Source organism: Vigna umbellata, chromosome 5, assembly GCF_029865625.1.
Source record: "Vigna umbellata cultivar VRB3 chromosome 5, Vumbellata_1.0, whole genome shotgun sequence".
NCBI lineage: Eukaryota > Viridiplantae > Streptophyta > Magnoliopsida > Fabales > Fabaceae > Vigna > Vigna umbellata.
The window spans coordinates 28,427,855-28,445,633 of NC_142169.1; the positions used below are offsets into that span (position 1 = coordinate 28,427,855).

Below are 17,779 nucleotides of genomic sequence, written 5' to 3' on the forward strand. Positions count from 1 at the left end.
TTCCTGTTCTGAGGTAGTATGATTTACCCATCTTTGAGTAGATCTTTTGTTGTTTCCCATGTGCTCGAGAACATTCTTTCTTCCATGGAGTTTGAAGCATGTTTCCTTGGTATGTCCAGATCTTTTACAGTATGAACAATAGTCCCCATGAGTACCTTTTTCAAACGACTTTCCCCCTGCATTTGCTCCCTTATGGACTCCCTTTCCAGTTGTCATAATAGAGTCTGTGTTGGAGATCCCCCCATTGAGCATGACAGTTCTCCGAGTTTCTTCTCCTCTTACTATAAAAAAAACTTCTGATAGGGATGGTAATTTTTCTCTTCCAAAAATCTGTACCTGGATTGGGTCGTACTCATGATTCAGGCCTTGGAGAAATTTAAAAATTCTTCCTTTTTCAATGAATTTAGCAAATGCGGCAGCATCTGTTTTACACATCTTTATTGTTTGGTTCTGACCGAATTCCATCCAAAGACCATTCAGGATTTCGTGATATTCTGATACGAAAAGAGAGCCCAGTTTTGTATTAAATATCCTGTTTTCAATGTCATAGTAAGCGGCAAGATCCTTTTTTAATGAAAAAGTACTTTGTAAACCATCTCATATTTCTTTTGTAGAAGAATGAAACATATAATTTCTACTTATCTCAGGAGTCATGGATTGCCACATCCAAGTCATAATTAATGAATCTTCATTATCCCATATTGAAAAATGAGTGTCGTCTGGTCCTGGTCCTCCTCCATCTATGTGATCAAGTCTTGAACGACCCTTGAGAACCCTTCGAATAAATTGGCTCCATTGTAAGATATTCTAACCATCCAACCGGCAGGTACCCCCTATATTTGGTAGGTCATTAGGACCCAAAGGAATAATCTTTACTTCAGACATCCTGTAGAACGCAACCAGGAGTCTTCGGTGACCATTTTCGAGACGACGACGGCGTGTGGGTCACACCGAGAAAAGGATCAAAACTTAAAACTCAAATATACTCAAATATAGGCCAAACGGGTTGTCACCGACCCTAGGAACAAACTCAGGAGGCTCCGGCGACTCTTTCTGTGGCGGCGGCAGCGAGAGGGTCTCGCCGGAGGTGGTGGTGTGGGCTACACGTGCCGACAACAGTGGCGGCGCGTGGCGGCTTCTCTCACGGAGTGACTTCCGGCGTTGTGATCGCCGGTGTTGGGTACACCTTTCTGCCCTATCAACAACCTCAATCAACGACGGTGGTGGTGGTCGAACAGCAGTGGCGGCGCAACTGTGCAGCGGAACAGAGCCCCAAGAACGGGAGCTCTGATACCATATTAAGAAGTGGATTTTAAGCCTAACTCAACCTCATAAAACCGGATAGTAAGGTGAGGTTTGCACCCACTTATATATTATAAATTGGCCTTATCGCTATTCATGTGAGACTTCCAACACACACCCTTCACGCCGAAGTATAGAGATCTCGAGTGTGAGAGTAGACATTAATGGGTGATCCGATAGCGGGTGGAACAGAATGCCCACATAGATCTCGTTAGGATAGGCTCTAAACATGGCTCTAATACCAAGTTGAAAAATAGGACTGATTTTATTATTCTCAAATCATTAAAAAATACAATCTCATATCCTTTATTTGTAACAATCTAATTCTCCTAAAAAGGGTAATAGAGAAACTAGGTAAACAAAATAAAATAGAAGATTATATATCTATTTTCTCTAATTAAGAAGATTCTAAAGATATCTTCTCTAATTACAACAATACTTTTAGGTGGTCCAATAACAACTAAATAGCAGGTGGCACAATAACTGAACAGACCTTGCTAGGATGAGATCTAATGCCATTTTAGAAAGAGAAGTTTAGGCCTAATTCAGACTCAAAATCATATTGTAAAGTGAGGTTTGTACTTACTAATATACTATAATTTGATCCTATTTTTAGTCAATATGAAATCCCCTAGATCCTTTTCCATAGATGCTTTGTAAACCAACCAGTCGATGGTGTATACCAAGATAAGTAGTAGGCTATGATACTGTGTAAGATTTCATCTTAAAACTAGTTGACATTAAGTGAAATTGCCCAACAGATATATAAGTTGCACTCTAATAACTAAGGATGGTGATGGGAGACTTCTCAACTAGAATCACAAAAAAAGCAGTGAGAGAGAATGAGAGTTTGAAGCTTAAATGTTTTCACTCATTTTTAGATGCATACGTACTGATATTTTTTAACAACAACGGATCCTAGTTGACATTCAGTTACAAGCAGTAATTTAACCAAACTAACTGCTAGAGGTCCTGGAACCTTCACATTTACTAATTAATAGGTATTCATGTTAGTTAGAACAAGCTATATGAAGCTAACCCAAACACTAGGCAAACTAAGCTTTGTGAAAGGATGCCTGAAGCAAAGGATGCACCTAATTAGAGTATGAGGTTTTGTGAAAAAAACTGTAGGTTCAATAATGATTGAATTACTTTTCTTGATCTAGAAAAAAACAATACATATGTATTTAAAGGAAAAACAAAATCCTAATGAAAGAAAATAAATCTCTTCAAATAGAGGAAATAAACCTCCAGGCATAAAGACTATATCTGATACAAATCTACCAAATAAACTCCTAATCCCAATCATTTAATTTTAAAGGATTTCTTAACAAAAAATCTATATTTATTGTACAGTAGATGTGCAATATTTACACCATATTTCAACAGGGTTGTCTGAAATTCATTTTAGTTATGATAACTTCCAACCTGCCTTAGTTAGGATATAAGGGTGGGGAGCATCCCCTGCCCACTATATGGCATGCTGTAGTGGAGCAGTTCTGGTAGCGATTGTAGCAAATCACCCTCAAACTCAGTGAGGTTGACCAAGAGAAAATCTTTCAATCACTCCTAGTTTGCTCTTAAAGATGGAGAAATGAAGAGGTGAGGGAACTTTGGTTAAAATGTCAGCCTTCTGGTCAGCAGCATGATAGTGAGTTACTGAGAGACTCCTTTTAAGCACCTTCTATCGAACAAAAAAGGTACCAAGTTCCATATCATTTTCTTGTATATAGAACTGGATTATGAGATAGGTACTGTCACATGAAAGCACGGGAATTTAGATAGGAATCTGCAGTCAGTTAGTAGTGACTGCAGCTAAAGGAGTTTATCAGCAGTGTTGGCCAGACTGCTGGCAAGACTGCAATATTCACCTTCTGTGGTAGATCAAGCTGTCAATTCCTGCTTTTTTCTTGGACCACCAGCACACTTGATTTAGACCAAAATCTTATGGTGTCATTGGCATCACTGAATGCTAAAAGTGAGAGACTAGAGTAGAAGAATCATCAGAAGATGTGGAATGTCCAAGAGCATTTGGAATGTAGAAATGAAACTGCTGTTGACTAACCACCTTGTCATAGGAAGGGATAGGGGTTCAAGCTCGTAGTTTGAAACTTGCAATTAAACACAATGATAGGCTCAAGAACTATACTCACCCAGGAACACGTGAAGCCACATCTGGCAAGGATGGGCCAGAGGGGCTCACTGGAGGGAGCCCTTGCTAGTTGTGTAGTCACATGGACATAATCAGGCAGAGGCACAGTGGTTTGTGGGCAATTATTGACTAATTTGTGCAATACCGTAAAGCTCTTCTCTATTTATACTGAAGTATGTTAACTGTAAAGGGTACAAAAAATCAATTAAATCCCTAATATCTAGTAATTGGATATTTCTTTATTTTTTGTATTTGCATATACTAAATGCACACATTTAACAAGAAGTCAGCAATGCACTATCTCTATCAAAAGTGAGAATTTATATATGTATCTGTATATTAGAAGGTACTTTCTTGCTTTTATAATTTTCTTTGGATATTTTATTCTGCCTTCATATTACTAATATCCTTAGTTTCTGTAAAAGAAAGAATAGAGAACTTTCCATTAATTACTCTTACTTCGGAAATTCTTACCACTTTTATGAAACAGGCAAGCATGAATGCAAAGATGCGAGCCACTTCTTTTGCAGTATTTGGGGCCCTAAGCAAATATGGAACTGGGGCACTAAGTGAGGCATTTGTTGAGCAGGTTTATAGCTAACTCTGATTGCAGTAGTAGCTTTTATTCTTTCCTCTTTCTCCCATTTTTGTTTTTTAATTATGGACTCTAATGCTACTATGTAACTGGTGGTTGTCAGAAGTGGATATATGTGGATGGGTATAGAAAAGGGCATTTATTCTTGTAATAAGGAAACTTGCTTTTGGGGCACTACTATTTGCAATTATTTTTGTTAGCATCCATTTTTGTTTGATTGCTATTAGGTGATGTCAGAGAAACTGTTTCTGGTATTATTTATAGAGGAACAATTGCTTTTAAATAGAATACATAGACATAAAATATACGTTCAGCCTATTAATACTTCTAATTATGCAATGTAATTAAATCTCCTAATTATGTGATTAAAACTGTACAGGAAATATTAACCACAGCATAAATCAAGGGATTTTGACACTCGCCCTCAAGTTGGTGAGTGGATGTCATCCATTCCCGACTTGTGATAAATAAACTGAATGTGGCCCTTTTGTCAATACATTTGCAAGTTTATTTCTAGAAGATACAAAAGGTGTACTACATATTGTCCCACTATCCAATTTCTCCTATATGAAGAAGTATCTCTCTACTTCAACATACTTAGTTCTGCCATGTTGCACATGTTTGTGCAATAATTATTGTTGACTTGTTACCACAATACAATCTCATAGGCTTCTTTCAATCAATCTTCAGGTCTTCTAAAAGTATCTTTGACCATGCCATTTCACATATCCCTACGCCATGGCTCTAAACTTTGCTTCTACACTTGATCTCACTACAACATTTTGTTTCTTGCTCCTCCAAGTAACTAAATTTCCTCCAAGAAAAGTGCAATATCCGAGGTAGATCTTTTGTCATCTATAGAAACTGCATAGTCAATGCTTGTGTAGGCTTCTAAGGTTGTTTCACTCCCCTTTGTGAATAGAATTCCTTTTATAAGAGTTACTTTCAAGTACTGTAAAATGTGATGAACAACTTAGAGATGAGTCTCCTTTGGATTATGCATGAATTGCTTTACAACCCCTACAACATAGGCAATGTCCAGCCTAGTGTGAGATGAGTAGATCAATTTCTTGAGCAACCTTTGATAAGATTGCTTATCCCTAACTACATCTTCAATTGATTCACCAAGCTTGCGATTATGTTCAATAGGTGTCTTTACTAGTTTGCATCCTAATTTACTAGTTTGAGCCTATAAATCCAACACATATTTTTGTTGAGAGATGAAATTCCACTACGGGAATGAGCCACTTTAATGCCGAAGAAATATTTCAATTTGCCTAGCTTCGTAATTTCAAATTTTGTTATTAGATATATTATCTTTATATTTTATCTTTAGCTAGTTTGTTATTATTTCTTATTTGTATTTTGGGCATAGTCAATATTTCTTCTATTATAAATAGAGTACCCTATGTATATATTCAGTAGAAAATAGAACTGATTTTATTATTCTGAATGATCAAAAATACATTCTCATATCCTCTATTTGTAACAATCTAATTCTCCTAAAAAGGGACATAAGGAAACTAGGGAAACAACATAAAATACAAGATTATACATCTATTTTTTCTAATTAGGAAGATTCTAAAGATATCTTCTTTAATTACAACACTCTCCCTCAAGTTGGTAAATGGATATCATTATTCCCAACTTGCCTACAAGATCTTGAAATCTACCTGGAGGAAGCCCTTTTGTAAATATATCTACTATTTGAAGTTCTGTAGGAACATGAGTTGTAATCACAAAGTCTCTGTCAAGATTATCTTTGATGAAATGTCTGTCAATCTCAATGTGTTTGGTTCTGTCATGCTGTACTGGATTAGGGGCTATGCTCATGGCAGACTTATTATCACAGTGTAGTTGCACCGGGTTATCCACTTTGACTTTATGATCATCGAAAATGATTTTTCATCCAGAGTCTTCCACACATTCTTTGAGCAAGAGCTCGAAATTAATCTTCTGCACTAGAACGGGGTACTCTATCATTTTTTCACACATCCAGAGGCATACCTTGTTTCTTTCATTTTTCACTTCAAAACCTAGAGGAATCTCCATGTACACTTCCTCTTCTAGATTTCCATTTAGAAAGGCATTCTTCACATCCAGCTGGTGTAAGTCCCATCCAAAATGAGAAGCCAAAGCGAGAATAGTTCGATTTATATCCTTTTGCCACCCATCTAGCTTTATATCTTTTTATTGTCCCATCTGCCTTATGTTTCATTGTGAATATCCACCTGCACCATACTGCCTTCTTTTTAATCCATTCATCTCTTCTTTCATAGCTTGATTCCAATGTTCAAGTTTCATGGCCTCCTGGATTGAGGTAGGAATTTCTATGGCAGTAATAAAACTTTTGTGCTTATCAGAAAGATTGTTAGTGCAAACATACTGAGAAATAAGATATTTAGCACATGATCTTCTTTCCTTTCTCAATGCAATGGGTAAATCCTCAGTAATAATTACCTCCTCCTCATTGATATCTTCACGGATCCTCACCTCCGGATTAGCCAATTTTTGTTGCTCAAGAGTCGAAGTAGGTTGTTTTCTTCTTTCATATTTTTTGCCAAAAAACTGTCTTCTTCCTCCTCTTCCTCGCTGTGGACTATGGTAGTTTCATTGCTCAGGTTTTGGGCATCCTGCAAAGACAAACATGGTAATGACAAGAAGGAGAGTTCATCTACATCAAGTGCTTTCTCCCCCTGAAGTGGTGGACTAACATAAAAGGATTGTGTTTCATGAAAGGTGACATCCATGGTGATAAAGACGCGGCGACTATGAGGATGATAACACCTTTTTCATTAGAAGGATACCCAATAAAGACACATTTAAGAGCTTTGGGATCTAATTTACCACGATTAGGATGATGAGAGTGAACAAAAACAACACATCCAAACACTCGAATAGGTTGACTCGTTATTAGGGAAGAAGAAGGAACAAAAGACAATAAAGACTATATAGGACTAATGTCATTTAAGATACGAGTGGGAAACTTGTTGATGAGATATGTGGCACTTAACACTTCTCCCGAGTAATTTTTTGGAACAGACATTCGAAAAAGAAGAGCTCTAGTTACTTTAAGAAGATGACGATTCTTTCTTTCTGCAACTGCGTTTTGTTGAGGGCTGCTAACACAGGTCAGTTCATGAACAAAACAATTATGAGACAAAAAATTGAGAAATTCATGATTCACATATTCAGTACCATTATCAGACCTGATTCTTTTGATATTCTTTACAAATTGATTTTGGACAAGACGGAAAAAATTAACAAAAATTTGAAAAACTTTGGATTTATTTTTCATAAGGTATGTCCACGTGACACGGGTACAATCGTCAATAAAGGTATCAAACCATTTGGCTCCAGAAATAGAATCTATAACAGAACCCTAAACATCAGAGTGAATTAAATCAAATGGAGAAATACTCTTTTTGTTACTAATAGGATAAGATGCACGATGGTGTTTTTTACAATTGACAAATATCACAAGTAAAAGACTTTGTTAGATGTTAAGATGTGTGTTTATGTTAATTGGGCTCAGCCCATTCTGCATGATACACAAGGGGAGATTTCTCCCAATCTTCTCTATTTCTCACATGGTATCTAGAGCTTAGGATTAGTTCCAGCCAACTCCACGGTCTCCGACACACATCACCGCCGTCGCAACATTCGTCGATGCTGCCGCTTCCCGCCGCGTGTGCCGGCGCGTCGCCGGAGAGTTCCGCCGCCGATCAGGACCGTCGTGATCGCCTCCTCGCCCTCTTTCTGGATCTGTGATCGTTGCGTCAATCGAAGCACTTTGGATTTTTAGGGTTTCTACTTCTCCATGGCGTCTTCCTCGTCTACAAACACCTCTGTTGGTGGCTCATCTTCTGATCCCTCAATATACACCAATTATGTGAATGTACACTTGTCCATTGACAAGTTAGATGGCACAGATTATGCAACATGGGCGTCCGACATCAAACTTTGGTTGAAAAGTCAGGGGTACGTAGATCACCTTACTCAAAATGTGACTACTGCTACCATAGATGACACTTTCCGCTGGATGAAAATTGATGTGCAGCTATGCATTGTAATAAAGTCCACCATTCACTCCTCAATAAAACAAATGTTTCGATCATATGAAACATGTTCAGAAGTATGGGCACAAGCGAAGTTGTTATACAGAAATGACACTCAGCGTCTTTATGGTGTTTGTCAAGACCTATTCACTGTTACTGGTCCGCGAGTCCTGGTCCCATGACAAAATATTTGGGTAAAGTTCATATGTCCTTCTTCATGATTTTAATGAGCTATTACCTCCTGGTTCCACTCCTACTGAAGAACTGGAACAACGATCAAAGTTTTTCATGTTGGCATTATACGGACTTTCTGATGATTTCTCTCATGTCCGTGATCAAATTTTGGGTTCTTCTGTCATACTCAACTTTACTTCTACTTGTTTTGCTCTTTTGCATATACCGAGCAAACCAGTCACTGAGACATCTCCTCATACTGATGATTCCTCAGATATGGCTTCCCAACGTGATGATCGAAGTCGGTCTCGCAAGCCAGGTAAAGGACGACCAAAGTATGACCATTGTGGCAAGTTAGGCCATAAAATTGATAGATGTTATGCGCTTTATGGACGTCCTCCTCGACCTGTAGCAATGGCTAATTCTGATCCATCTCCCCGATCACCGTCTGCAGACCATCCTACTTCATCTAATACTGTATAAAACCCTGCAATCTTTCACGAATTTTTCAGATGGTACGAGGATCGTCAACACTCTAGTTCCAGTACATTTGCATTTGTTGCACGTATAGGTACACCTTTTGTTGGTCTGACTCACTTTCACTCCCTCGGACCTTGGGTCCTTAACTCAGGCGCCACCGATCATATCACTAGTAACAAGTCCTTGTTTTCTTCCTTGTCATGTCCGGATAATTTACCCTCGGTAACAATGGCTGATGGGTCTAGAGTCTCATCTCATGGTGTTGGTATTGTTCATATTTTTCCGTCTATATCCATTGATCATGTACTTTATGTCCCTGGGTCTCCCTTCAACTTATTGTCCATAAGTCGTCTAACTTGTGCCCTTAATTATGTTATTTCATTTACCAAAGGTTCTGTTTGGTTGCAGAATCGGAGTTCGAAACACATGATTGGCACAGGATGCGAGTCTCATGACCTATATCATCTCTGCCCTTCTCCACATATTGGCGTAATCATGAAGTCATCATCCTTTCATGCTTAGTTCGGTCATCCTAGTCTTGCCAAATTGCAGCAACTTGTTCTGAGGTTGTCGAAATTATCAAGTTTGTCATGTGAGTCTTGTCAGTTAGGAAAGCATACCCGTAGTTCCTTTCCTCGTAGTGTCTCACAACGAGCGTTGTCCCCCTTTTCATTGGTTCATTCTGATATTTGGGGACCTAGTCATGTTAAGTCCACTTTAGGTTTTCAGTATTTTATTACCTTTATTGATGACTATTCCAGATGTACTTGGTTGTTTTTAGTAAAGAATCGTTCTGAGTTGTTTCCTATTTTTCAATCATTTTTCAATGAAATTAAAACACAGTTTGGGGTTTCTTTTCGAACTTTACGCAGTGATAATGGCCGTGAATACCTTTCTCAACCGTTTAAACATTTTATGGCTTCTCATGGAATTCTTCACTATACCTCATGTGCTTATACCCCTCAACAAAATGGGGTGGTTGAGCGCAAGAATAGACACCTTATTGAAACAACTCGTACACTTCTAATTCATGGTCAAGTACCCTCGCGTTTTGGGGGTGATGCAGTTCTCCGTGCATGTTACCTTATAAACCGCATGCCATCTTCAGTCCTAGATAACAAAATCCCTCATTTTATCTTATTTCCTCATGACCTTCTACATCCATTACCTCTTAGAGTTTTTGGGTTTACATGTTTTGTTCTTGATTTTAGTCCTGGTCTTGATAAGTTATCTCCTAGATCTCACAAATGTGTCTTCTTAGGATTTCCACGGTCACAAAAGGGCTATAAGTGTTTTTCCCCTTCCCTCAATCGTCATTTTATCTCTGCTGATGTCACTTTTGATGAATCTTCTTTTTACTTTTCATATCTATCTTCTAGTTCTGTACCTCCACTTGCTACTGTTGATATTCCTATTTTCTGTGATCCTCCTCGTGATGTTCCACCCATTTTGCCTCCTCCTTTAGACTCTCATTCACCACAGGATCGTACTTCACCACCACCCCTTCAAGTTTATAGTCGTCGCAATCGTCTCCCTCATGACTCACTTCCTGTGCCGCCTCCTGTGTCTCCTTCGGCTCCAGCAAATGAGTCTGACCTGCCCATTGCCCTCCGTAAAGGTATACGCTCTACCCGTAACCCTTCCCCCCATTATACTGTTCTTAGTTACCACAAATTATCTCCATCTTTTTATACATGTCTCTCATCCATTTCTTCTGTGTCAATTCCCAAGTCTGTGGGTGGGTGATGCCTTAACTCATCCTGGTTGGCGTCAAGCCATACTGGATGAATTAAGTGTTTTACAAAAAAGTGGAACTTGGGAGCTTGTCCAATTACCATCTGGAAAGTCTGTTGTTGGTTGCAGGTGGGTGTATGCTATCAAGGTTGGCCCTGATGGCACAATTGATCGTCTGAAAGCTCCACTGGTTGCCAAAGGCTACACACATATTTTTGGTTTGGATTATGGTGATACTTTTTTTCCAGTGGCAAAAATGACCTCTGTTCGCCTATTCATTGCCATGATCGCTCTTCGACAATGGCCTCTTTACCAACTTGATGTCAAAAATGTTTTCCTTAATGGTGATTTGCATGAAGTAATTTATATGGAGCAACCGCCCGGCTTTGTTGCTCAGGGGATGTCATCTGGATTGGTATGTCGTCTTCGCAAATCCTTATATGGCCTAAAACAGTCTCCTCGGGTCTGGTTTGGTAAATTCAGCTGTGTTGTTCAACAATTTGGTATGTCTCGCAGTGAAGCGGATCATTCAGTGTTCGATCGCCACTCAAGTGCTGGATGTATCTACTTAATAGTGTATGTCGATGACATTGTTCTCATAGGAAGCGACTATCTTGGCATCTAGTACCTTTGTCATCATTTTCAAACCAAAGATCATGGCAAACTCCGGTACTTTTTGGGTATTGAAGTAGCACAATCCAACACTGGTATTGTCATATCTCAGAGGAAGTATGCGTTAGACATCTTGGAGGAAACAGGGTTAATGAAATCTAAATCTATTGATACACCTATGGATCTTAACATCAAACTCCTACCAAATCAAGGGGAGCCTTTCTCAGATCCTGAACGACACAGAAGATTAGTTGGTAAATTAAACTATCTTACTGTTACGCGTCCTGGTATTTCCTTCGCAGTTAGCATGGTGAGTCAATTCCTAAACTCCTCATGTGAAGACCATTGAGATGCAGTTGTTCGCATACTGAAGTATATTAAAGGATCACTTGGAACAGGTTTGTTATATGGTCCTAACAACGATACAAAAATTGTTTGGTATTCAGATGCTGATTGGGCTGGTTCCCCTTCTGATAAGAGGTCTACTTCTGGATATTGTCTCTATTGGTGGCAACCTGATATCTTGGAAAAGTAAGAAGCAAAGTGTTGTGGCAAGGTCCAGTGCAGAAGCAGAATAGAGTTATGGCATCAGCTACTTGCGAGCTTGTGTGGCTTAAACAATTACTTAGTGAATTGAAATTTGGAGATGTCACTCACATGACACTTATATGTGATAATCAAGCTACTCTCCATATTAGCTCTAACCTTGTCTTCCATGAGAGAACCAAGCACATTGAAGTTGATTGTCATTTTATTCGAAAAAAAATCATATCCGGAGATATCAAGACTGAGTTCGTTAACTCAAGTAACCAGTTGGCAGACATATTCACTAAGTCCTTACGAGGACCTAGAATTGACTCTATCTTTGTAACAAGTTTGGATCATATGATTTATATGCTCCAGCTTGAGGAGGAGTGTTAGATGTTAAGATGTGTGTTTATGTTAATTGGGCTCAGCCCATTCTGTATTAAGGGCCTTGGCCCATATCTTACATTATAAATAAACTACCCTATGTGTATGCATGATACACAAGGGGAGATTTCTCGTAATCTTCTCTATTTCTCACAGACTCAAAAGAGTAGACCCTTTGTTGTTTCCCATGTGCTCGAGAACATTCTTTCTTCTATGGAGTTTGAAGCATGTTTCCTTGGTATGTCCAGATCTTTTACAGTATGAACAACAATCCCCATGAGTACCTTTATCAAACGACTTTCCCCCAGTATTTTTTCCCTTGTGGACTCCCTTTCTAGTTGTCATGGCAGAGCCTGTATTGGAGATCCCCTCATTAAGCATGACAGTTTTCCGAGTTTCTTCTCCTCTTACCATAAAAAAATTTCTGATAGGGTGGGTAATTTTTCTTTTTCAAAAATCCGTACCCAGATTGGGTCGTACTCATGGTTCAGGCCATGGAGAAATTTAAAGATTCTTCCCTTTTCATTGAATTAATCAAGTGCGGCAGCATCTATTTTACACATCTTTATTGTTTGGTTCTAATCGAATTCCATCCAAAGACCATTCAAGATTTTGTGATATTTTGATACAGAAAGGGAGCCCGGTTTTGTATTAAATATCTTGCTTCCAATGGCATAGTAAGCAGCAAGATCCTTTTTTAATAAAAATGTACTCTGTAAATCATCTCATATTTCTTGTGCAGAAGAATGAAACATATCATTTCTACTTATCTCGGGAATCATGGATTGCCACATCCAAGTCATAATTAATGAATCTTTATTGTCCCAAATTGAAAAATGAGTGTCGTCTGGTCCTGGTCCTGGTCTTCCTCCATTTATGTGATCAAGTCTTGAAGGTCCCTTGAGAATCCTTCGAATAAACCGGCTCCATTGTAAGAAATTCCGACCATCCAACTGACAGGTACCCCCTATATTTTGTAGGTCATTAAGACCCAAAGGAATAATTTTTACTTCAGACATGCCGTAGAACGCAATCATGACTCTCGGGGGACCTTTTCCGAGACGACGACGACGTGTGGGTCACACCATTCTTGGAGTAAGCAGCCTTTATTTCAAGAAAATATTTGAGCTTTCCTAGGTCTTTTGTTTCAAGTTAGGCTGCTAATTTTTCTTTTAACGTTAATTTTTTGCTAATCAATTACTTGTAGAAGAGTGCTTTATGAATAGAATATGATCTCCTTGGCTTTGTCTGTATCACAAGGAAACCATTGCTTTTGTAAATCTTCCAAACCATGCTTTAGGGGATTACTTAAGACCATACAATGCTTTCTTTAGGACGCATACCCTCTTTCTTTCATTTTTCACTTCAAAACTTAAGGGAAGCTAAATGTACACTTCCTCTTCTAAATTTCCATGAAGAAAGGAATTGTTCACATCCAACTGGCATAAGTCCTCACCAAAATGAGCAGCCAAATTGAGAACAACTCGAACTGTATTCTTCTTTGTCACTAGGCAAACGTCTCCTCATAGTCAATCTCATAAGTTTAGGTATAGGCTTTTGTTACCAATATAGCTTTGTATCTTTCTATTGTTTCATTTGCCTTATCTTTCACTGTGAATATCCATCTACACCCCACTGGCTTCTTGTGTCTTGGCTTATGAACAATCTCCCAAGTTGAATTTCTTTCTAATGCATTCATTTATTCTTTCATTGCTTGATTCCAATGTTCAAGTTTCATGGTCTACTGGATTGAGGTAGGAATTTTTGTGGCACCAATGGCAGCAATAAAGTTTTTGTGCTTATGAGAAAGATTATTAGTATTAGATATATTATCTTTATTTTTTATCTTTAGCTAGTTTGTTATTACTTTTTATTTGTATTTTGGGCTTAGCCCATATTTCTTTTATTATAAATAGAAGACCTTATGTGCATATTTAACAAAAAGGGAGATTAATCTCATACATAGTTGTCACTATTTTCAACATGATATCTAAAGCATAAGGTTATTATGAGGAAAAAAATTGTTGCCTCTATCATTACACTTGCTGATGTTGGCGGCGAAGCCATCTACCGTTGTCGGCATTGTCATCGTCTACTGTCGTTGTCTACCGCTACCACTATTGGAGTTCCAGTTTCGACCGACGATCACACGGTTTTGATCGTCTCGACCAGGTGACCACTGTGCCGTCAACAACACCTTCATCGGAGTTCCGACGCGCTTTTAGTGCCTTTTGAAGTTGTGGATCTGCTCCCTTTTTCGTCGTGTGTGTGGCACGTCGCGTCTCCTCCTAGACAGCAATTAAGAGAGTCGAGGTCGCTCTTTTTCCTCTTTCAAGTTCGTCATGCATTGTCACACGTCTTGTCTCCTCTTAGGCAACTATTCAGAGCATCGAGATTGCTCTTTTTCCTTTTTCAGGTGCCTTGATTGCAGAATCTTAGATTTTTAAGGTTTTTCTCTCATGTTCACCCATGACTTCTTCTGCTGTTGTCTCGTCTGACCTCCCTTTGGTCACCATTGTGTTTAACCTGTCTATATATGTTTTTACTCCCGTGGTAAATATGACTTTTATTAGTTTATTTATAGTCATGGTGGCTCTTCAACAATGATGTCTTTATCCACTGGATGTCAATAATGTATTCGTCAATGGTGATTTGTAAGAAGATATATATATAGAGCAACCTCCCAGATTTGTTGCAAATGGAGAATCTTCTAGGCTGGTATTTTGTCTTTTATGTCGTGTTCATAAATCATTAACAATTTGGTGTCACTTGAGTGCAGAAACAGATATTTTCACTAAGACGTTATGGGATTATATTAGCAACAAGCTTAGTACATACGATTTGTATGCACTAGCTTGATAGGGAGTGTTAGATATATTATCTTTATCTTATCTTTTATCTTTAGTTAGTTTGTTATTATTTTTTTTTTATATTTTAGGCTTAGCCCATATTTCTTCTATTATAAATAGAGGACCCTCTGTGCATATTTAACAAAAAGAGAGATTAATCTCTTACATAGTTTTCACTTTATTCAACAATTAGTGCAAACATAGTGAGAAATGGGATATTTAGTACATGATCTTCTTTCCTTTCTCAATGCAATGGGTAAATCCTTAGTTAATACTTACCTTCTCATTGTTATCTTCAGGGATCCTCACCTCCATATTAGACATTTTTTTTGCTCGAGAGCCAAAGTTGGTTGTTTTCTTTCATATTTTTTGCCAAAAAATATCATCTTTCTCTTCTTCTTTATTGTGGACTATGGTAGCTTCATTGCTCAGATTTTGGGCATCCTGCAAAGAGAAATATGGTAATGACAAGAAGGGGAGCTCATCCACTTCAAGTCCTTTCTCCCCCTAAAGTGGTGGACTGATATAAAAGGATTGTGTTTCATGAAAGGTGACATCCATGCTGTTAAAGATGTGATGACTTTGAGGGTGATAACATTTGTACCATTTTTTATTAGAAGGATACCCAATAAAAACACATTGAAGAGCTCTGGGATCTAATTTACCACGATTAGGATGATGAGAGTGAACAATTACAGTACATCCAAAGACTTGACTAGATAGACTCGATATTTTGGCGAAATAAGGAACAATAGGCAATAGAAGCTCTATATGACTAATGTCATTTAAGATAGGGTGGGTAACCTGTTGATGAGATGTGTGGCAGTTAACACAACTTTTCTCCAGTAACTTTTTGGAACAGACATCTGAAAAAGAAAAGTTCAAGTTATGTCAAGAAGATAACAATTCTTTCTTTGTACAATGTGGTGTTTACACATGTTAGTTCCCGAACAATACCATTATGAGACAAAAAATTGAGAAATTCATTATTCACATACCTAGTACCATTATCAGACTTGATTCTTTTGATATTTTTTCCAAATTGAATTTGGACAAAATGGAAAAAATTAACAAAGGTTTGGAAAACTTATTATTTTTTATAAGGTATGTTCACGTGACATGAATACAATTTTTAATAAAGGTAATGAACCATTTTGCTTCAAAAATAGATTCTAGGACAGGTTCCCAAACATTAGAGTGAATTAAATCAAATTGAGAAGTACTCTTTTTATGACTAATAGGATAAGATGCACGATGGTGTTTTGACAACTGACAAATATCACGATTAAAAGACTCAAGAGACTTATTGGTAAACAAATGGGGAAATAAGGACTTGATAAGATTCTACTCAAATTTGGGCCAAATAGGACTCCATCGACCCGTGGAATAGTCTCAGGAAGTTTCGGCGACCCTTTTTGTGACAGCGGCGACAAGTGAGTCTCACCGAAACTAGCATATGGACTACACACGCCGGGGACAGTAGTGGTGTGTGGCAGTGTCTTTCCTATAGCGATTTTTTGTGTTAGATTCTGATTTAGAGCAAATAATTTTGGAACATTTAGAACACCCTTCAGAATTAGATTCTGATTTATCATAATATCTTCTTTTCCAGCAACTATGATGAAAGTTCCATCCTCGAAGTGCAACTTTTTAGTTAGTTGCATGGGCTGTATAAGATATAAACCCACTAGAACATTGAGACATGTGGTATTTGGCTTTAGAATCAACTACCCATAGAGCTTTAGAGGAACTTACGACATTAAGTATGTTAGAAGTCTCACGTCAACTAAAGATAAGTCTAATTTAGAATATATAAGTGAGTGCAAACTTCACTTTACAATCTGATTTTGTGGAGTTGAGTTAGGCTTAAAGTCTACTTCTTGACATGGTATTAGAGTTATGGGTTTGAGTCTATCCTAGCGAAAATGCTAACTTATAATGTATAAGTGGGTGCAGATTTTGTGGGGTTGAGTTAGGCTTAAAAAGTCTATTTCTTGACATGGTATTAGAGTTATGGGTTTGAGTCTATCCTAGCGAAAATGCTAATTTATAATGTATAAGTGGGTACAAACCTCACTTTACAAGCCAGTTTTGTGGAGTTGAGTTAGGCTTGAAGTTCACTTCTTAACATAATGTATAGGAGTACAAAATATTACCTACAAATGCTAAGGAGCAATTACTTGAGTCTACATGTTTTGTTAATGTGTTCAACAATCCTATTAATTTTAGACAAACCAGTTTTGTAGGGTTGAATTATGCTTAAAATTCACGTGTGTAGGAGTACAAAATATTACCTGCGAATGCGAATGCTAAGGAGCAATTACTTGAGTCTACATGTTTTGTTAGTGTGTCCAACAACCATATTAATCTTAGAATCTCCTATGTGGTGAATCGAGCTTTTTGAGTATCAGACCTTTTTTAGGTTTGAACTGTGACAATGTAGGCCGAGAAGGAATACAATAGAATAAAGAAAGGTTTGTGATGTTTCTGCAATGTAGGCTGCGCAAGAGATCACACTGGCCCCCAAGGATTTTAAATATCTGATACCATGTTAGAAAAATTATTTTTGATATTATTCATAGAGGAGCAATTGCTCTTAAATAGAATACAAAGACATAACAACTGAAAACCCTAATTTATGATGGATATAATCTATCTCTACAATTTAGGATCAATGCTCTTGTACAATAAATATAAAATATATTGTCAGATTATTAACCCTCCTAATTATGAAATGCAGTTAAATCTCCCAATTATGTAATTACAACTGTACAGGGACATATTGACTGCAGCATAAAAAAACGGGATTCTAACAGGTGACATAACTAGCTGATAGCAATTTTACCACGTTTTCATTCTGAATACCATTTGGGTTAACTTAAAATGATAATTAATACAAGTTTGGTACATA

The 17,779-nt window shown here is 37.8% G+C and overlaps 1 protein-coding gene across 4 annotated transcripts in view; it reads left to right on the forward strand.

Moving 5' to 3' along the window:
• The window catches only part of LOC124826446 (ARM repeat superfamily protein), a 76,898-nt gene that overhangs the window by 56,338 nt on the left and 2,781 nt on the right, over nt 1–17,779 (forward strand). For all 4 annotated transcript variants that reach the window (XM_088116415.1, XM_088116412.1, XM_088116414.1 and 1 more), the window contains one exon: nt 3,945–4,043. In XM_088116415.1, the coding sequence (XP_087972541.1) occupies nt 3,945–4,043 (99 nt within the window). The remainder of the gene's footprint in view (nt 1–3,944; nt 4,044–17,779) is intronic.